This window comes from Periplaneta americana, chromosome 7 (assembly GCF_040183065.1).
Source record: "Periplaneta americana isolate PAMFEO1 chromosome 7, P.americana_PAMFEO1_priV1, whole genome shotgun sequence".
NCBI lineage: Eukaryota > Metazoa > Arthropoda > Insecta > Blattodea > Blattidae > Periplaneta > Periplaneta americana.
The window spans coordinates 82,431,781-82,453,880 of record NC_091123.1 but is presented as its reverse complement, the minus strand read 5'-3'; the positions used below and the strand labels follow the sequence as shown (position 1 = coordinate 82,453,880).

At 37.2% G+C, this 22,100-nt stretch overlaps 1 protein-coding gene across 1 annotated transcript; it reads right to left on the bottom strand.

Moving 5' to 3' along the window:
* Positions 1-8,666: 8,666 nt before the first annotated feature.
* Positions 8,667-15,080, bottom strand: LOC138703230 (facilitated trehalose transporter Tret1-2 homolog). Its single transcript, XM_069830941.1, has 2 exons — positions 14,825-15,080; positions 8,667-10,463 (listed from the first exon to the last, which is right to left on the bottom strand). The coding sequence occupies exons 1-2, from the start codon at positions 14,934-14,936 to the stop codon at positions 9,082-9,084; spliced, it is 1,494 nt and encodes a 497-aa protein (XP_069687042.1). The 5' UTR covers positions 14,937-15,080; the 3' UTR covers positions 8,667-9,081.
* Between the last annotated feature and the right edge of the window lie 7,020 nt (positions 15,081-22,100).

Below are 22,100 nucleotides of genomic sequence, written 5' to 3'. Positions count from 1 at the left end.
GATAGACCATTGACTTCCCTAGTGTAGACCTTGGACTCGTTGAAGCCTCATGCAATAAAAATTCTGAAGGGTTGAAGTCCTGTGAACGGGAAGCCCACAGTCGAGTTGAATCCTTACCCATCCATCTCCCTGGATAGGTTCTGATAGGTAGTCACAGATAATGTGCGCAAAACGAGGAGCTTCGCCGTCTTGTTGGAATACAACATCTTGCTGAAGCTGCGGTTCCAGGAATCGTTCTAACGTGTCTATGGTGTGACCAAAATTACTAAGCATCCAATATCAATGGTGGGAGATAAACATTCTATGGAAGAATGCTCAGAAGAATGAAATGAAGAAGAATGTTTCTGAAATAATAAATATATTAATATAAAACTAAATTATTAGAATATATATTACTTATATAAAATATATTTATGTTAAATCTATTTACCAATAATTGGTTATTTAAAATAGGACCTTATATATATATATACTACCGGTAATATAAAATAATTAATGGCACGGAACTATTATTGTTAGTAATATTAAACCTTTACATATAAATATAATAAGTAAAAAAAATGAGATCTGTAGTTATACTGTTACTATTATTTATATGTAAAGGTTTAATATTAGTAACAATAATAGTTGCGTACCATTAATTATTTTTTTATATTAGTATATATATATATATATATATATATATATATATATATATATATATAGAGAGAGAGAGAGAGCGGTGACAGTACTCTGTCAATCTACTGCAGTGTGTAGAACGTTGACTTTCTTAGGGATAGTGCGAGCGCCCTAAGACCACGTTTACAAAACTAGAGCAACGTTCCTGCATCAATATTGAAGTGGCACGAGGTCGTAGTGCACAAGAATATTTTCAGGGACTACGTGAAGCATGTGGCGATGCAGCTTTGCCATATCGCACAGTGGCACGATGGGTTAAAGCGTTCCGGGAAGGCAGGGATACCGTTCAGGACAACCTCCGTACAGGACGACCCCGCGTGGAGGACAACGCAGCTCAACTCCTTGCTTCCCTGTTGGATGCTGATCGCCGATGGACTGCGCGTGAGTTAGCAGCGGAAGTCGGATTATGTTACAAAACTGTGTTCCACATTCTGCACGACATTCTGGGTTACCGCAAAATTGCAGCGCGTTGGATACCCCATGAAATTTCCGAGGTTTAACAATGGCACCGCTATGCAGTCGCATAGGCCTTGTTGGACCGGTACCGAAGGAAAGATGACGACTTTCTTGGACGAATCGTCTCTATGGACGAAACCTGGGCTCGCTCATACGAACCAACCAAACTTGAAACATCAATCAAATGAATGGAAGCATCCAGGTTCTTCTCGTCCGAAGAAAGTGCGCCCTACACAAAGTGCTATGAAGGTGATGTTCATTGTGGCGTATGACATTGATGGGGTAATACTGCACCACGCTGTACCTCGAAGGCAGACGGCAAACGCGGACTAATACTGCAGGTTCCTGCAGCACCACCTTCGTCCAGCCCTCAGGAGAAAACTATGACACTTGGTGGTACAGAACCCCATCATTCTTCATGACAATGCAAGGAGTGACACCGCTGCTGCTGTCAAGGATCTCTTGCCCCGCTGGCAATGGGAGATTCTGGAACATCCACCATACTCACCCGATATGAGTCAATGCGATTACGATCTCTTCGCCAAAGTGAAAGAACCACTGCGAGGGACCCGGTACAATAGCAGAGATGAACTTATCCGTGCTATAGGGCGGTCAATACGGAACATCAACAAAGATGGACGCGCTGATGGTGTACGACGACTTCCAAACATTTGGGCGACTATGTAGAAGGTACGTAAATGTTGTACCCCTGTGAATAAAGCCATGTCAGAAATATCGAACTGTTGCCATTACTTTTTATCCAACCTTTGTAATATATATTCTAATAATTTAGATTTATTGTAATATAAATTACATATATATATTTTTTCCAACAATAATGCTGTGTTATTTATAGATAATCTGTATTTTATATAAATTAATTATTATAATATAAATAACCCTATTCTTTTAGTAAATTACGGTGACTTGACAACTTGCAGAGAAGGGGGAGCAATGGTTTAATGTTCATCTTACGTATAAGCGAGCGCGCTTCCGATAGAGTGCAGTAACGAACAGCTGACATGAACGTATACATTGCTAACCAATTTGTTGAACTGTGCATTAAAAATTAGTGTACATTATTATTTTATTAGTATACTAATATTATTATTATTATTATTATTATTATTATTATTATTATTATTATTATTAGCAGCAGCAGTAGTAGTAGTAGTAGTAGCAGTAGAAAAGCGTTGAAAGAATTGTTAATTGTAAAAGAAATTTAAATTTAATACGATGTCGATGCTTTTATAAGCGCCAGTATTCGTACAAGTAATATTGTTAGAAAAGCATCTTGCTGGAAAACATTTATATTTGTTACACTTTTATTCACTTTTCCCTTTTCCCCGGAGTTTCAAGTTTTGAGAACTATGCGTCATCTTCATCTACACTGCCTTTTCCTTTTCCAACATCGATAATAGCGCTATTATTAATTTTAACACAAGCAGCAGTTCTCATTATTTAAAAAAATACGATTTGCGCCAAAGGTAAAAGAGGCCCGTCATTATCCTTTTCCCTCTCAGAATACTCTCTTACGTTACACACCATCTCTCGCGCTTACAAATTAACGGGGCACCTTGTACAATATATTTTTTTTTGTTGTCCGCCTGCCTTTCCTTCCTTCCAACAAGTCACCTGTTTAGAAACTCTCGCAGAAACTAGAAAACACACACTAGTCACACACACTCCATCAATGACAACGAAGATAACACTGTACGTGTAATGTAATTTTAACACAATGTATCGATAGACCTACATTAAAACAATATTAAAACTAAACAATATTTTTAATTCACACAACACACGCGCTAACCAGCCAACTCAAAGTCATCCCGGGCATTTTATTATTATTTTTTTATTTTAGTAGGTTATTTTACGACGCTTTATCAACATCTTAGGTTATTTAGCGTCTGAATGAGATGGTGATAATGCCAGTGAAATGAGTCCGGGATCCAGCACCGAAAGTTACCCAGCATTTGCTCATATTGGGTTGAGGGAAAACTCTGGAAAAACCTCAACCAGGAAACTTGCCCCGACCGGGAATCAAACCCGGGCCACCTGGTTTCGCGGCCAAACGCCCTAAACGTTACTCCAAAGGTGTGGGCCCGGGCATTTTATGCACGTGCTACTTGTAAATGAAGACACGGCAACACCGTCCCGTTACTATGGTTACGGGTTTCTTGTGATTGGTTGATTTGAATGGTTGCCATGGTAACATACTAGAGACATCATCTGTCAGGTGGGAAGTAGTTTTGACACATCATAGGTAGATGTGATTCATAAGAGGAAAAAGAAAGAATGGATGAATGCTGAATTAGAGAAATTAGAACTTTTACGAGACCAGAAAGATACCAGAAATTTCTACAAAGGCATTAACACGGCTAGGAAACAGTTCAAACCAAGATTAACCTTATGCAGGCATGAGGATGGATCTCTGATTAGTAACAACAATGATATTCTTGAGCGCTGACATTTCGACTGTTTATTAAACAGGGGCAGTGTCGACCAAGTAAGCACAATCACAGTAACAAACCAATCTGCTTTGAATGTAGTAAATGATGAAATAGAACCAATAACAATGGAAGAAATTGAGACAGCATTAAACAAACTTAATAATAAAGCATGTGGATCAGATAAGTTAGCAGCTGAATTGTTAAAGAATTGTGGAAGAGGACTAAATCAATATCTGGAGCACATTTTCAACTTAGTATGGAATACTGAAATAATCCCAATAGACTGGCTCATAGGAATTATATGCTCACTACATAAAAGTGGAGATCAATTAGTATGTACAAATTTTAGAGGCATTACTTTATTAAATACAGTATACAAAACGTTGTCCAATATCTTATACTACAGGCTTCGTCCTTACGTAGAGAACTTATTGGGGAACTATCAAACAGGGTTTCGCACCGGAAAATCTATAATTAACCAGATTTTTATTTTACGACAAATTGTAGAAAAAATGAAGGAATTTTGTATCCCAATTCATCTGCTTTTTATCGATTTTAAGTGTGCCTATGATAGTATTAATAGGGAAAGGCTTTACGTGGCAATGCAAGAATTGAATATCCCATCTAAATTAATTAGAATGGTTAAATTGCTAATGAGCAGGGAAAGGATTTATATGTAAATACATATTTACTTATAAAGCTAAAATAATTTATATTTTGCATTATCTTTATGTTTCACAATGTGTAGGGTTGAAAAATCCTACTTTTATTTTCCATATTTTTCCATATTTTAGAGTTTAGTACATATTTTCGTTAATTTCCATATATTTTCCATATTTCATATAAAACAGTCCATATTATATTAGGTTTAACAATAAAACAAAACAAAATTCCATTAACTTTTAAAAATACATTTCAACAATAGAGATTTAAACACATGTTCAGTAATCCCTTTAACATCAGAGTTATTTGAAAATTAGCAGTCCTATCAACAATGGGAAAGTAAGTTACAAAACTGTATTAATTTAATTTAAAATTTTTAACAGACTTCAGTTGTGCAGCTCAACAGTTAAATGCCAGTCAGAGTACACATAGGTTCAGTTTTGTAAATCATACTATAAAGACGGTAAATATGCCAAAAGTACGTCATTCAGTCAATTTAAAATCAAAACTAACAAGTTACATTTCAGAATTTAAAGAAGATGGTTTATCAACTGACAATAAAATATTATTTTGTAATTTGTGTCAGTGTGCAGTATCATCTACACAAAAGTTCCTGGTGCAACAACACATTACAACTAGTAAACATCAGGCCAACAAACAACTAAATTCCAAGCAGAGACAATTGTTTTTAACACAACCAACAACATCGAATGTAAGATCTGAGTTTAACATCGACCTGTGCCGTTCTCTCATCTCTGCTGATATTCCTCTCTACAAACTAAAGAATAAGGTCTTCAGGGAATTCCTTGAAAAATATACTCAACATACAATCCCGGATGAGTCAACACTTAGGAAGACGTATGCTCCATCCATCTACGATGAGACAATACAGAAGATAAGAGATGAAATTAAAGATAGTTCAATTTGGGTTTCCATTGATGAGACTCCCGACAAAGAAGGTAGACTTGTTGGTAATGTAGTTATCGGTTTGTTAAGTGAACAATATTCTGAACGAATTCTTTTACATTGTGATGTTCTAGAAAAGTGCAATAACAAAACTATAGTTAAACTGTTCAACGAAGCTATGGGTATCCTGTGGCCAAAGGGTATTATGTACGATAATGTGTTATTCTTTATTAGCGATGCTGCCCCTTATATGGTCAAAGCTGGACAAGCATTATCTGTTGTATATCCTAAATTGACTCATTTTACTTGTGTGGCGCATGCATTTCATCGTGTGGCAGAAGTGGTCAGAGACAATTTCCCTAAAGTAGATTTGTTGATTTCATCAGTGAAAAAAGTATTTCTCAAAGCTCCCAGTAGAGTTAACGTGTTGAAAGAAATGTACCCTGAAATTCCATTGCCACCAAAGCCAATTTTAACTAGATGGGGTACATGGCTAGAAGCAGTTGAATATTATGCCGAACATATAGACTCTATTAACAATGTTCTCCTTGCATTGGACTCTGAAGATGCAGTCTCAATTGATACTGCGAAAACAGTTACCTGTGACATAAGTGTGAAGAATGACTTAGCTCACATTCAGCATACATTTTCATGCATCATAAAAACGCTCAAAAGTCTCCAAAATAGGCACCTTTCACTATCTGAAAGTTTTGAAATTATAAATAGTACTGTGGAACAACTGAATCGTGGTAGAGGTAAAGTTGCAGATGCAGTAAGAGCTAAGGTGGACACTGTACTTTCAAAAAACCCTGGATATGAAGAACTACAAAAGGTTGTTGCTGTGATGAGTGGTGAATCAACAGTGAAGATTAACTTGGACTTATCCCCAGCAGACATTGTGAAATTGAATTATGTACCAGTTACTTCTTGTGACGTCGAACGCTCTTTTAGTCAGTATAAATCTATCCTCAGAGACAATAGAAGAAGATTCACTTTTCAGCACTTGAAAGAAATGTTTGTAACCTATTGTTATGGTAACAGACAATAAAAATTGTGTTTTGTTGAAACTACATTGGAAGATAAGGTACGTCCATTATATTTTTTGTTTAGTTTGATTAAAATGTACCAATATTTAACGTACATAGTCATTTTTTTATAATTTTAAGTCCATATTTAATTCCATATTTTGGTAAAAATCTATATTTAATTCCATATTTTGGTAAAAATAACTACATATATATTTACATATTTCATATATTTTTAGTCCATATAAATCCGTTCCCTGCTAATGAGTAACACATACAACCAAGTTAAAATACAGAACCTCACATCGAAACAGTCGACCTGGTTGGCGAGTTGGTATAGCGCTGGCCTTCTATGCCCAAGATTGCGGGTTCGGTCCCGGGCCAGGTCGATGGTATTTAAGTGTGCTTAAATGCGACAGGCTCATGTCAGTAGATTTACTGGCATGTAAAAGAACTCCTGCGGGACAAAATTCCGGCACATCCGATGACGCTGATATAACCTCTGCACTTGCGAGCGCTGTTAAATAAAACATAACACTTTTTAACACATCGAAACCATTCCAAATACACAATGGAGTTCGTCAAGGAGATGCATTAGCATGCCTCCTATTCAATATTGCATTGGAAAGTGTCGTCAGGAAGTCTGAAGTGCAAACACGGAGCAACATTTTTTATAAATCCACACAAATATTGGCATTTGCGGATGACAGTGTCATTATTGGCAGATCCATGAAATATGTAAAGGAAGTGCTCCTTTCCTTGGAACAAGCTGGAAAAGAAATAGGCCTCATAATCAACGAGAGGAAAACAAAATATATGTTGGCAGATAATGGAAAGATAGTTGACAAGATAGACAGCCTGCAGATATCAGATTATAATTTTGAGAAAGTTGACAACTTTACATATTTAGGATCAGTGGTCACTAGCGATAATATGTCCAAAGAAATCTCTAATCGATTAATGAAAGCAAACAGAGCATATTTCGGTTGAAATATCATTTTAGTTCGCATGCTCTATCCAGGAAAGTAAAAATTATTCTTTATAAAACATTAGTGAGACCATTTTAACATATACGGCAGAAACGTGGTAAATCTCCAAAAAAGATGAAAAAAGCTTGGAGATTTTCGAAAGAAAGATTCTACGAAGGATCTATGGTCCAACATTTGAGGAAGGTCTCTGGAGGAGGATATGCAACTATGAATTGTATAGACTTCTAGGAGAGCCAAATATAATCAATATAGTTAAAACTGGCAGATTGAGTTGGGCAGGACATGTAATATGCACGGACCTAAGTGAACCTTGCAAAAAAATTGTAATAACAAATCCGGGATGTCAGAGAAGACGAGGTCGACCGCACTTGCGGTGGATTGATGGAGTGGAAGAGGATACCAGAAAGTTGGGGTGCAAGAATTGGAAGGCTGCTATACAAGATAGAGACGGATGGCGACAATTACTAAGGGAGGCCCAGGCCTACCAAGGGCTGTAGCGCCAATGATGATGATGATGATGATGATGATGATGATGATGATGATGGGTAGATGTGACCCATTAGTCTTCTGATTTCTCTGCAAAGAATATTGGACCATACTGTTATAGTTATCCAACCAAGCATTCACTTTTCCTACATCACATTGCCACTTCAATGTGCCGTGTGACTGATCATTGCCCATATTCGGTGCTGTTGTGTTTGTGCACTTTCTCACAAACGTGAAAAGCAGCTTCGTGAGAGAATAAAATGTTTTCCATGAAATTCTCGCTGCCTACAGCCTTCAGTACGTCATAATACTTTTTCCTATAGGCGAAATATTCGTCATCAAGATAATTTAAAATTTGGATGTGATATTCAAATATTCTTAGAGTGAAACGTAGAATTTCCCAGTATTGAGCTCTCTACTGAGATGTCGAGTTGATGCTTTGGATTCTCATTACTGCCAACTCGAACTTGCTTACAGTGTCTGTGATATATGTGGTTTCTAGCCGCGTCTGTGGCTCAAGTGCTAACGCGCTGGTCTTTCATTCAGGCGTCCAGGGTTCGATCCTCGGCCAGGTCGTAATGGAACTTGTGGTGGACAAAAAAGTGTTTGCAAATGGTTTTTCTCGGGGTACTCCTGTTTCCCTCTATTATTTCACCAACTCTCTCCACTTCCCTCTCAGTTGGTCTCGTTTTGAATTATAATTTATTATTTGCTGTATTATATTTTATAGTATTTGATTTTTCTTCTATTTGTAAACATTCCCTTGCTATTTTTTTGAGTTTAAAATATATTAAAATAACATATATTGTAAAATATAGACATGAAAGATAATACAAATAATAACGGTTAAACCATCCTTAATTAAATCCAAAAAGAAGTATAAATTAATAATAATATTAAACTTGTTCTAAACTTTTGTTTAGGTTCTAAACTCATTACACTGATATATTATTGGATATTAATTTTACGGCTACATAAATTACTTTTGTCTTATAAATAGAGGTCTTCAATATTGTTTATACTTTACTGTTTTTGCGCTTTTAAAGAAATCATAGAATTTTATGGTAATTGTGAGAAGAAATACTCTCTTTCAACAACAAAGAATTTCTTAATAGGTGAATTACAAAGCATGTAGAACAATGATAAAATAACACAAGGAATAGTAGTCATATCGATGATGGAACGCCTAGTAAATGAATAAAGCATTAATTTAACAAAATCCTGATACGACTTCAGTCTTTAACGCCTTTCAACGTGGTGCATCATAATTCAGGCACTAAGCTTAGCATCAAGTTTCATAACACAAGATACTTCATTTTTTCAACGAAACTGTGTAAGATTATATAACTTTAACGGCTTGCCGACGTCCAAGATTTCAGTCGGTTATTTTCATCAGTTTCTTACACTTCTTCATAAGACGAGACTTTAATTATCAAAACTTTCCATCTCATTTTGAGAAGTAGTCCGTTTCTTTACCACATTGCCTTTGCTGAGTTCTAGTAAAATAGATTCAAAACTCCTGTTCTTAGTTTCTGGAATTTCAAAAATTGCAAATACTGTGCCAAGAATACAACAAGCTGAAAACAGCCAGTAGCAACCGTGTACTCCTAACACGTAGGAGAGATTAGTGTAAAATTTGCCTATTACAAAGGTTAGAAACCACATAATAGATACAATGATAGTAGTCGCTCTTCCCTTTACTTGTGGCTCAAATATCTCGGATATCATGACGAACGTTATGGGTGCGAGACCCAAGGCAATTGCAATTATATAAGCCGATAGACAAGTTACTGGTAGCCACCCGAATCTACTGACGTCATATTCTTCGCATTTGAAGAAGAAATAGCCACCAATTGCTGCCAAACAGATTGCCATGCATACGTTTGAAACTAGGAGGAGAATTTTTCGACCTGCCTTATCCAATAATAGAGCCGAGGCACACGAGCCAAAAAATTGCAAAACGCCAATCAAAATAGTGGAAGCATTTGGTGACATGTCACTTCCGGCCTCTTGAAAAATATTCACGGTGTAGCTGAGGATGGCAAATATGCCACAGAATTGAAGATTCGCCACAAGAACGATTCCGATAATGAAAGCTCTGCGGGTTCCTCTTGACATCATCATGTCTTTGAAGGACACTGTTTCCGCCATTGTATTTCTTTCCTTAACAAATGATATTAACTTGTTTAATTCATGATCGACGAGGTGTTCATTTCGTCCTCTTAACCATTCTAAACTTCTCTTGGCTTCTGTGTACTTCCCTCTGGTCACGAGGAACGTTGGTGTTTCTGGGAGCCAGATGAAACCCAACAAGTATAGAATTGGAACTAGGGTTGCTACGTATGCGAAAGTGTAATAAGACACGTAGGATCCAAGGGCGAATGAAAATAGTGTTCCTGCATTGGCGAAGAGTATGAGATAGCTTCCTAAGGCTCCTCTAACATTATCCTCAGCTATTTCACTGATGTATAGAGTCGAAAATACAGTGATTGCACCGGACCCCATGCCTCCGATGAACCGTGCGATGTAGAGGACAGTGGTTGATTTGCAGGTTATAATCATAATCCAGCTGACGATGAAAGGAACAGCGATGAGATAACCGGTGAATTTCCTACTGTAGCGATGCGAGATGTATAGGTAAAGTGGTGTGGCGAGTAAGGCACCCAGGCACATAAGAGATCCCAGCCAAGAACCAGCTTCGTTCGAGATAGGACCTTCTTCTAATGGTGTATCGTTCGACTGCAAGACAGGCAGCATTGGGGACGTCCATCCGATCACAGAACCGTTGCTGAAAGCCGCCAGGTTCACTGAAAAGAGAGTTTTGTATTAAGAACTTTGTGAGTAATTTCATTCATTCAGTGTGCTGCCCAAAGGCAGGTCTTTCACTGCAAATCCAGCTTTCTCCAATCTTTCCTAATATAGGCGAGTAATTGAGCATTGAAATATAGATAATTTTTTACTTTATTGACTTTACGAATTTGATAAATATTAAGGTGGCAGACGGGTGAAATTTTCACTATTTGTGATGAACCATCACTTTTTCGTTTCATAAAAAAAATAAATAAATAATACTATAAATCCCAATCTATGTGTCACGGAAGTTTCAGAACACATTTGGAACTTTCAGTAATGACGTCATATTTAAATGTTTTCAATTTTAAATACTTCGTTGTGTACTTTGAAAGTGGTTTTTCGACACTTGCGTTTCTAGCTGAAAAACATATTCAAATTGCTAGAGAGTTCTACAGTTTTAAATCTATCAAAGGTATTTTTTGTTTTTCTTCATGCTTTGTACTGATACGTATGGCTATTATCAGACAGTACATCTCACTTAACTTTATGGAGAAAGAACAATTGTTTGTATGCACCTGAAGTCTGATCAGCGTAATATGTTACTACTGTCAGCGGATTTCCGACTGGTGAATCAAGATCAAGCAATGGACTGCATTTGCCACGCGTGCTTATCCCATTCCTGGACCATTCTCCTCAACTAATGTCAGCTGGGACAGCCGAGATTACCAGTGCTTCAGTTCACAGTTTTCAGTTCAGTGACTCACGTGTGGTTTGTGCGTTTATACGTGACCTTGATCCGCCAGTTCGAAATGCTCTGAGTATAGTCAGCGACGTATGCAATGGAGGGGGGAAAGGGACTGGCCGCCCTACCCCTTTATCTCTTGTAGATGTCAAATAAGTATCTATAGACATCAGAGTTGAACTAATGGACTTACAGTAGCTCCCGAACCCAGCGGGTCGGGATTCGATTCCCCGCTTGGGACGAGTTGTCTGGGTGAGGTTTTTCCTGGGTTTTTTCCTCCTATGGATGAATATCAAGTAACTTTATCAGGCGTATGCAATCACATTCATTCTCGCCACTTCCTTTCCTCCCCTATCATCCTTTCCTTATCATTATAGTTGTCCTACTTGGTTTTCAGATCGCGCCGCTGATTCTTGTCTGCAGATAATGTAACTCCAAAATATGTGTTTATTTGTTTATGCAGTGTGTTAAAATATATTGCTTTCTTTTCTTCCTTCGAGGCATAGACACGAACTAATGTGAGATATCCTCGAACTAGATTCATTCTTACTTGAATTATCCTTACACTGATGGAATTATAACTGTGTGTTCTATTTCTAAAATTTGTATTTATTAAAATAGCCACGGCAGATGAAGCTCGTTTTTGTTGGGATACTCAATTATTGAATAGAATATTCTGGTAATGTTGCAAATTTTTAGCTCCTTTCAGTTTCTTCTTTGTTTCGGTTATAAATGCTACATCAGGCTTCACTCTCATTAATTCAGTTTCTAATTAAATTTCTTTTGTAGCTGGTTCCTTCACATTCCATACGCTTATTGAAGTTGTTTTGTTATTCTTTTACCTTTAACCTTTTCAGGAGCTGTAATTGTCATCCTGTTATCAGTCCGGCAAAACTTGCGTGAATTCTGAGCAAAAAATTCTTTTTCAAATCGGTTACCAACCCTACGTTGAGTAGTATGATGGAAGGACTGCTTCCTCAGAACCTTCAGATTTGTTCTCCAGTGTATTACACTCATTGGTTATTTTACGACGTTTTATCAACTCCTATGGTTATATATGAAATGAAGGTGATAATACCGGCGAAATGAGTCCAGAGTCAAAAGTTACCCAGCATTTGCTCTTGATGGATTGAGGGAAAACCGCGGAAAAACATCACCCAGGTAACTGGTCCTAACCAGATTTTGAATCCGGCCCGCTCGTTTCATGCTAACAGTTATTCCACAGTGGTGGACTGGGTTGCAAAAATCGTAAATTATGTTTTATTTAACGACGCTCGCAACTGCCGAGGTTATATCAGCGTCGCCGGTGTGCCGGAATTTTGTCCTGCAGGAATTCTTCAATATGCCAGTATATCTACTGACATGAGCCTGTCGCATTTAAGTACACTTAAATGCCATCGACCTGAGCCGGGATCGAACCCGCAACTTGGGACATAGAAGGCCAGCACTACCGACTGCGCCACCCAGGCCGACTGGGTTGCCTCTTCCGCCACTTCTGTGTCGTTGAGGACTTTGTCTTTGTTGATAAATCTAATCACCCAGTATAATTCGTGCCACATTGTGCTGCATTTGAAGAGAGGGGGCGTGGTATTAAACACAAGTGTGTCCCTGCATAATTGGACGGATAAATCCTGTAGTGGGATAGGCCTACGAGTAAACTATGGGTATAAAATTAATATCTAATATTCTTAATGAAAGTGTAATGCTATAATAGGGGCAGATGTTAGAGATATTCATTCCATGACCGCCTATGGTAATTCCCCGTCCGCTGCTACTAAAATGTCATTTCTCTCGCTATATCCACGCGGAAAGAACAGCTTACAAAAGCCGTACTGAGGCAAAGATTCCAATCTAGGATCTAATGCGTTCTAGTAGGCCTATGTCTAGACCGGCTCTTTTTTTTCGGCACCGCAGCCTGTAGCTTATTGTGCCTACACCCACAACTCTACTGAACACACGCACACACTGAAAAACTCACCAGTTTACTGGGGCAGTGTACCCGGGAGTCACTGCGAGACACCACACACACTGGGACAATGGACAGACGACCAGTCCCCGTGAAGAGATCCGAATTAAATCATCCAGACTTCGCGACGGGAATCGAACCCGGGCCACCCTGATCAGAAGTCCAGCACGCTACCTCAAGATCAAGGAGGCGGACTAGATCGGCTCTTGTCGGACAATCTTTACCTATCTGATCTGATGCGTAGTCGAGAAATGGTGACACTATTCAAATAGTGTAATTAAAAATAACTCGCCGCCTATGCGTATAATTTAAGCGTGTTTCGAGTGGTCTTCAAATTCTATAACTTGGTATGGGTTTCTTAAAAATATTACGTTTCTATTTCGTGACCTGTCGTTCTGAGATGAATAATATTTTCAATTTTGTATGCATTTAAGCCTTGGTTTTTCTGAACCGAAGCATGCGACGTGCGAGATGAGAGGCCCGCCTCGCACAAATCCGGACTACACGAGAGATAGTGAGTGGTTTCTATAACTGCGAAGTATGCAGACCTCGCATCGCGCAGTTCTAGAAACCACTCACTATCTCTCGTGTAGTCCGAATTTGTGCGACGCGGGCCTCGCATCTCGCACGTCGCATGCGTCGGTTCAGAAAAATCAAGGCTTTATATAAGCGAGAGAAGCGCACTATGATACTGTTTTTCCATCTGTTCATGAAACAATTTAACTCTGGGAAAATGTTTACTAAATCTGATTTTTAACAACAAATTATGGAAAACGTAAGGTGATATACAACGTTTATTGTTGTTTTTGATCTAAAATTAAGAACCTGTTTCAGTTGTCACTTTGTAGTCATTCTTTGTATGTTGCCTGACAAGTGTTCTTTTCGCAGCCCTATTATACGATTTAATTATTTTCTTCAGCTGGTTATATTTACTCGTATATTACGTTCATTTTAATTTATTACTTTGCCGTTTCTTGTTATCTGCAGTGCAGTTGTAAAATCTTTTGCGCATTATTTCCCATACATTTGTTGCATTGCTGGGAAAGTCGTAAGTGCGGTTTTAGATAAAATGAGGAAAGTCACATGCAGTAGATAATTACATGCTATATATATATATATATATATATATATATATATCTTTTCAATAAAAAGGTACATGGACGTAAAAGTCCATATCTAAGCCCGCCATTAACGTTTGGAAGGCCTCTAATGTTGAAGCGTGGGAAAATGTCGCTAGTCATAGGGTGTTGTGTTTCGTGGTTGCAAAAATTGGAAATAAATATCAGTAATCCTAGACTAATTTAGGAGCGTCAGTAGCTTAATAGTAAAACGCTCGGCATTCGAAACTACTGCAACAATTTACAACTGAAGTGCCATAACGATCTTATAGCATAATGCTGGGGAACTTTGCATGTAACTTGTATCTTCATACATATTTACTACTCTGGAATATCATAAAGAGATCACTCACATACTGCTAAATCCAATTCTCTTGAGCGACGCTGATTGACTTTTGGTGTTAAAATTAAATTGATGAAATACTTGAAGTACAATGTTGAAGGTGAATTTAAGTGTTCTGTAAGCTGGATATGAAGTCACTAATGAAACAAATAAGCACGTAGTAAATATGTATGTAAAAATAACTGCCAGTATACAAGCTTACTTACCTATAACTGCAGCTATGTACTGAGGAAGTTTTTTGCCGTCTGTCGGTGAAATTTCAGTTTCCATATCGACACTGACATCTTTCTGCTGTTCTGTTCCTTTAGGTTTTATCATAACTAGATGTCTGAGCGCTTGTTGAGGAACTAATTTTTATCTGAGTTTTATATATAGGCCTACTGCGAACTGTAAGGATGTTGTTTCAAAAAATGAGTAACAGAAGTGTTGATACTGCTCTGAGATCTTCACTAGGAAGGTCGAGGCCTTTAACTGTTTAATATAACAGAAATATATGCATTCAGACGTTTTATTTTATTTCCACACAGGAATGTCAGGAAGGAATTACCTTGTCAGCGTATGCGTAATTCCTATTATCATTCATTCGTTGGGTCATTGTAATATGCGTGTTAAAAATGTATGTTGCATAACATTGTGTAATATTTTACAGCAGCAGGGAATCTAGAGCTCATTGCTTTTTAAATTTGGTAGGAGTCTTAATTTCTGTGTGACACATTCAAGGTGAATGCAGAGTTTCCATTCGTGAGAGTAATTTTCTTTCTTGTTTTTATAACGGAACGCAGCCATAAATTATCATTGCTTAAAGAGCCATAATTTACAGATGAGAGAAGAAATAAGCGTGCTTCTTTTTGTAGATACTGTTGCATCAGAACTGCTATCTGTGCTGGAGATAACTGTTACCGTGTATGTATGAGTATTGAAAATTATATACTTGAAGAAATATTACGTTTAATTTTATTACGTCATCATTACATATTACGAAATTTTCATTCTGAACTATAAATAAGATCTGTAATATGGTCATAACTAGGGAGCGGATGTTGATGACCTAAAAATCTACTTAAAATTATCATTGAAATCCCCTTAAACTATGGAAAAATGACATAAAATTAAAATAAAATGACATTTAAATATTATTCACCGTACTCGCACCACAACTTCTTACAAATTAGTCACCTTGTTTCAATGACTGCCCTGGAAATTACGGCCAAAGGAGGCAACTTCCTGGAATTTGGCTAAGATAAAGGAAAAGAACATTCAACAAAATGAAGGTTTTAAAGGAAAACTACATTTTAATGAGGGTTTACAACGTGTTTCAATCAGGGATGGTCCATGTCAGTGCCTTCATTCTCCGTCTCCTCCTCCTTCCGCGCTTCACTTTGTTAGCAGATCTTCCAGATTAGGGAGTGTGAATGACAAAACAAATTGTGGGCGCAGCGTGCATTCTTGCAATCTTTATGTTAAAAATACTGCCTACTGCAGTAGACATTCCTTCCGAACCATGTTGAGGACACAACGTCCTGTCCAGGACACTTTGAAAGTTCCCCTCCCTTCCAAACATAAATTATAAAGACACCCTCGTACTGACAAAAGAACAGTAGCGGTCAAAGCCTTCATTTAAACTAAGCTGTTGTCAAGCATTTTATATTACTTCCCTTGTGTAAAGTGAAGCCTTCAGTGGAATAAGGGATGGACTTTAGAGTCTGTTCCAAACTATAAAACTCAAACTCCACTGTTATTCAGTAGGTAATTACTACTGACCTATTTGCTTAGAAAACGATTAGCAACCTATCGGTAAATAAAAAAACTAAAATGCATTCCAAATGATCTAAAATTTCTTCAAGGTATTAAAAATGACCAAAAAATGCCGAAAAAAATATAAAAATGACCTATTAGTTCAGAAACGTCAAAAAATGCAATATAAGAAATTATTTTTTTTATGTTGATTATTAATATAGAAAGGATTTCTATATTAATAGGCATCGTCCTAATGTGAAAAATAAGATGACTTTTCATCAACATACGCCTCATAGTCCTAACATTGGCCGCAAATTTGCGGTTTTCAGAAAAGTGAGATCGATTAAGATGTCTGTACAATTCTGCTGCATTAATTTCTTTGTACTCGAGTTCAACCATTTGTCATTCACTAAATCTTTGCCTACTGATTTGGAGCTACGCTCGGGCGTGAGTTCGATCCCTGCTTGGGTTGATTACATAGTTCAGCGATGCTATTCTGTTCTATTACGTGTTGTTCAATTTCGTTCCAGTAACAGTACGCGTTCAAACCTTGCCTCCCCTGATACCCATCTCCTAGCTACAATCTCATGCTAGATGTCATAGGGGAGTAAAAACTTTTATACAATGCAACGCTCGACCTCATGATAAAGAGCATTGAAGTCATAATTTTTTTATTTTAGTTGGTTATTTAACGACGCTGTATCAAGTACTAGATTATTTAGCGTCGATGGGATTAGTGATAGCGAGATGATATTTGGCGAGATGAGGCCGAGGATTCGCCAAAGATTACCTTGCATTCACATTAGGTTGGGGAAAACCTCGGAAAAAACCCAACCAGGTAATCAGCCCAAGCGGGGATCGAACCCGCTTCCGAACGCAACTTCAGACCGGCAGGCAAGCGCCCCGACTGAGCCACGCCGGTGGCTTGAAGTCGTCGTCGTCATCATCATCATCGTTTACGTCAATGTTTTCTTTTTATTTTAATTATATAAATAAAAGTTGTCTCAGAAATAATATTAGTGTCCGGCAGTACACTTGGTCAAAATGAACGTGACCGGCGTCTGAGAGACTAAGTTCGAATCGGATATTTCCGTGAGCTTTTGGGGACAGCTAGGCTTTGTTCAAAAGACTGCGTATATTCCTTTAGTATTTGTAATGGAGAACACAACTATTAATTACTAAAATCTTCCGAGAAAATAATTCATATACGAGATTTAAAACAGACAGATTGTTCAGAGTGTTTAAGCAGTGGATATTGTAACACAAGTACTATACACTGTATAACAGGTTCTCAAGTGAAGTATGACCATTGCTCGTTACAATGCTATTCTGACTGCAGTAAAACTTTTAGCGTAGTTTGCAGAGCGATAGCTGATATACTAAGCTAAAAGATATATTAAGATATAGCTAAGATAGTTACGAGTTCGTGAGGTTGTGAGTTCAAATCTTCGTGGAGTTACTAAACTTTTTTTCTTTTGCCTTTTAAATGCATCAGTGAAAATATAACAGGGTTTCGTCATTTTTTTATCCTTAGAATACTTTTCGCTTTATTATTTGTTTCGTGTTAATAGAAACTTTTGACGCTAGATGGAAGTCACACTAAAGACAACAATTAGGGGCTTTCATATTAAAATGCTGTGTTAATCATTTTATTAATCCCTGCTGCTTTGCACTCTATTGCCTAAGTAACATTCAGTAAATATGTTGACGGTTAAATAATTTGTAATAATTAATTTGCAAGTTGTGCTACAGGGAATATGATTATTATACTAATCTAAATCCGTGATCATCAGGGCCTAAACGTAGTAATTGTAAACAAGAAGAAAAAACATAATACTGATGACAAAATATATTCTGATTTCCTCGAATTATAACCACAAGTTTTCATCAATTTTGTAATTATCTGTAAGTAACATGAATTAACATAAGCAAAATTATTTGATTGTATTACACTGAAAGGAGTTATAAAAAATAAAAGAAAGGACAAAACACAAAATTCTCTACGGAGATTCGAAGCATGCTGTGGAGGAAGCCCAAATCAGCGCCTTGTATTATGGAGTTAACTAAAGCGGCGCACGGAGGTTTACGGTAGTGAACTGCGCGCTCACCCGGAGGGACTTAGAAAATTTTCGCTCTTCAAGAGACCGGCCACTTTCATTTTGACCAAGTGCACATATAGATGTAAAGAGTTTTCTCTTTCATGAAACTTAACAAATCTAGTGTAAGAAGTCGACTGATAGACAATCATTTATGTTCAGTTTTAAGGATTGCAACTACTAACGTATTATTACCTGATATACAGAATGTTATATCTAAAAATAAACGTCAAACGTCAGCAGCAGGTCCTTCAAGTGAGAAAAATTAACTCTTGTAATTAAAAAAAAATTGTTTTGACGCTATAAGTGCACATTGCAATTGCAAGAAATCAGCAATAAAATAAGAGCTTAGAAAATAACTATTATTTTTTAGTTTGTATATTATATATTTATCGAAGGATGACCATTCAGGCTGAAAAGAGGAGTGCGACAAGGAGACCCAATTTCCCCAAAATTATTCACAAGTGTATTGGAAAACATTTTTCGCAAACTAAACTGGAACAGGAATTGTGGAATAAACATCAACGGCAGCAGACTAAATAATCTAAGGTTTGCTGATGACGTCGTATTGTTCGCCAAAAAACCCAGAGAACTGCAGTCAATGCTCCAAGAATTATGCGACTCCAGCAGATCAGCAGGCCTCCTGATGAATATGACCAAGCCACAAGTAATGTCAAACGGGCCGGAGTCACCCATAATAATTGATGGTGCAGGACTACAGTACGTATCTGAATACGTATACCTAGGACAGCTATTCTCCTTCCACCAGAAGACAGAGAAGGAAATAAAACGAAGGATTTCTCTCGCGTGGAAGGCATTCTGGACTCTCAAGTTCATCATACTGGAGAGAACATTCAGCAAAAAACTCTGAATAGAAGTATTGGAGACCTGCGTAACTCCTGTACTGTTATATGGGTGTCAGACATGGTCTCTCACTGCCAAACTTCGTAACAGTCTCTAAATATGCCAAAGGAAGATGCTGAGAAAGATACTAGGCTTATCACTGAGGGACAGAGTTCCAAACGAAGTGCTACAAAGGATGTCAGCAATTAAAGATCCAGCACTGCAAGTCACCAACACCAAATGGAATTGGGAGGCCATGTTGCAAGACTTAGAGACGAAAGATGGACGCAGAAAGCCACACTATGGGACCCCGCATTGGCAAGAGATCATGCGGAAGACCAAGAAGAAGATGGACCGACCTCTTCAGTGAACGTGTAGGAAGCCATTGGTCAAACAGAGCAAGAAATAGGGAAAACTGGAAAAACCTAAGAAGACAAGTGAACAGCGACTAAAACCAGTGCGGCAGAAACAAGCGAACAATATCAAAACAATGCAACGCGGAGTAGCTCACAGCGTGAGATAAATAGAGCTCTCCCTCTATAGGAGGAGGCCTTTGCCCTTAACGGGACATTTTTAGGCTATTCATTTCATTTCATTTCATTTCATTTCATTTCATTTCATTTCATATTATACAGTATAGTTACTTACCAGTATTAATTTCTTTCTTCCAGTGCTTCGTGACACAACATAATTCACGTACAGTACATACTGTTTTCCCTTGAAAGAAGTGAAGTAGTGTTAATTTGTAAATAAATGTTCATAAATGATAATTATTGTATTTCACAAATATTTCAGTTTTCAAATAATGTTTGTGCTTTATTCCTTTGTTTTTTTTTTTTTTTTTTTGTAGAAGTTGTTATATAAATTCATTACAGTTTATTTACTGTTTTTTAATTAATTTTAATGAGTTCCAGTAAGTCAACTATCAACAAATAAAAGTAGATAATATTCAGTCATATGACTTATTTAGTTTATTGTTGCAACTTTTTCATACTGCCCAATATAATAGTTTTTTTCCCACTTTCTTATTCTTTTTCAGCCCATTACATCTGTAAAGTATGCATATTTAACAAGTTCTTACCCTTCAATATTCTTCTTACAACTACAAAAGTATTACGCTATGTTCATGTTTATACTTCTCTGAAATACAATCCTTCTAGTCAGCAATTACGCACACACATGTATGCACTGTTTTAGTTAAGTATGCATAATTACAAAATATGTTGGTTTTTATATGTATTATCAATTGTTTTATACTGCTTTTAACTGTTGAACTATGATATTCCTCGTGTTTTTTTTAACATTTTAATATGTAGGCATATTGCTAGTTTTATCAGATATCGTCTATGCCTACCTATGTCTGAAGATGCCATAATACATGGCGAAAACTTTCACAATGTTAATAATATAATGTCAAGTGACAACACTGCACTATTTTATTTACTTCTGCTGATCATTATTGTGCATGACATATCTCAGGCACTTATAATTTGTCTATTTTCCCCACAACTACAATTCCTTGCTTACTGTAACACTCTCTACGTCCCTACCTGAACTCTGTGTAATCGTACAGTTATATGCAATCTTTTACGCGGCATTCCCGGAACTTCAAAATCGTAAGTTGCCGTTCTGATTTCGTGATACCACTGACTCAGTTGGGCTACTCTCCATTCATTTGTGTTTAAATGAGAAGAAATACTTTTGCCTGCATTGTACATAAACGGTATTTCTATAATAAAAAAACTGACTTCAGTTGCAAGTTGTACTGTGTAAGTATTAGTAGTATAGTACAGGGACATCATTTTATTTTTACTTCAATTTTTATTGTACCTGAGTTTTTGAATGTACTTCACTCCCACCCCCTCTACTAGTAAACTCTAACCGTTCTCCATACAGAACCGAAGCCGCGTGTGCAGTACTGAGTTAGTAAGTATAGTACGTTCCAGAAGTATGTTCGCGTTTTCCAGTGACGAAAGAGCTTTCAATATTGAATCATATTTTCGCACAGGTACTGTCGTCCATTTGCCTACGTCGCATCCCGGTTTCCCCCACCTGCTTCTGTTCGTCCCTCTGTAAAGTCTAGTAGCTGGGCTTCTTAGCTCTTTTCTGAAAACATTAATTTCTGTTAGGAATTGGATGTCTACGTAATATTATATAACTGTTTAAAATAACTTAAATAAAAGGGCCTCGTTAAGTAATTAACTGTCACGTGATTTCCCCCCTTTTCTACGACCCTGCGGCAAAACCACTTGAACGGACAGTAGATAGCATTTCTGAGTAATTTTATCTTTTCGGATCGGGCAGAAGTGAAGATTAAATTTACAGTACGTAAGGTACTCTTTTATAGAGTAGGTATAGAATTATTTCAACATGAGTTACTCGTACGAAGGACGAAACTGGTAATTGGAATTAGGTACAATAGTCTATAGTGCGATAATATGCACAAAAGAACTGAAGCCTGTATCGAAATGAACGGCCACCATTTTCAGAAATGTGTTTAAATATCAATATTATGATTATTTTTCAATTTAACTTCATTCTCTATATTGTACGCTAATGTGCTGTAACAGTACAATATACACTGCATAATTAATACGTCCGAATGGATAGCTTAATTCGTGAGTAAAAACACTAAGTGATAATACAGTACTGTATTTTGATTAAACAAAAACCTAATGAAAATTGTCAAACTCAAAATCGCGATATTTCCTAGTTTACATATAAATGGATGAACTACTTTTCTTCCCTCCTATACCTAATAAAGTGATTTGTATTTTACGCCAGTATCATCGAACTCCAGTCTTGG

What these genes read in the sequence shown, in the direction of transcription:
- LOC138703230 (XM_069830941.1), bottom strand. Translation starts at nt 14,936, where the DNA reads ATGATAAAACCTAAAGGAACAGAACAGCAGAAAGATGTCAGTGTCGAT. An exon ending in GTACATAGCTGCAGTTATAG is followed by an intron (nt 10,464 to 14,824) that starts GTAAGTAAGCTT and finishes CTCTCTTTTCAG; the next exon opens with TGAACCTGGCGGCTTTCAGC.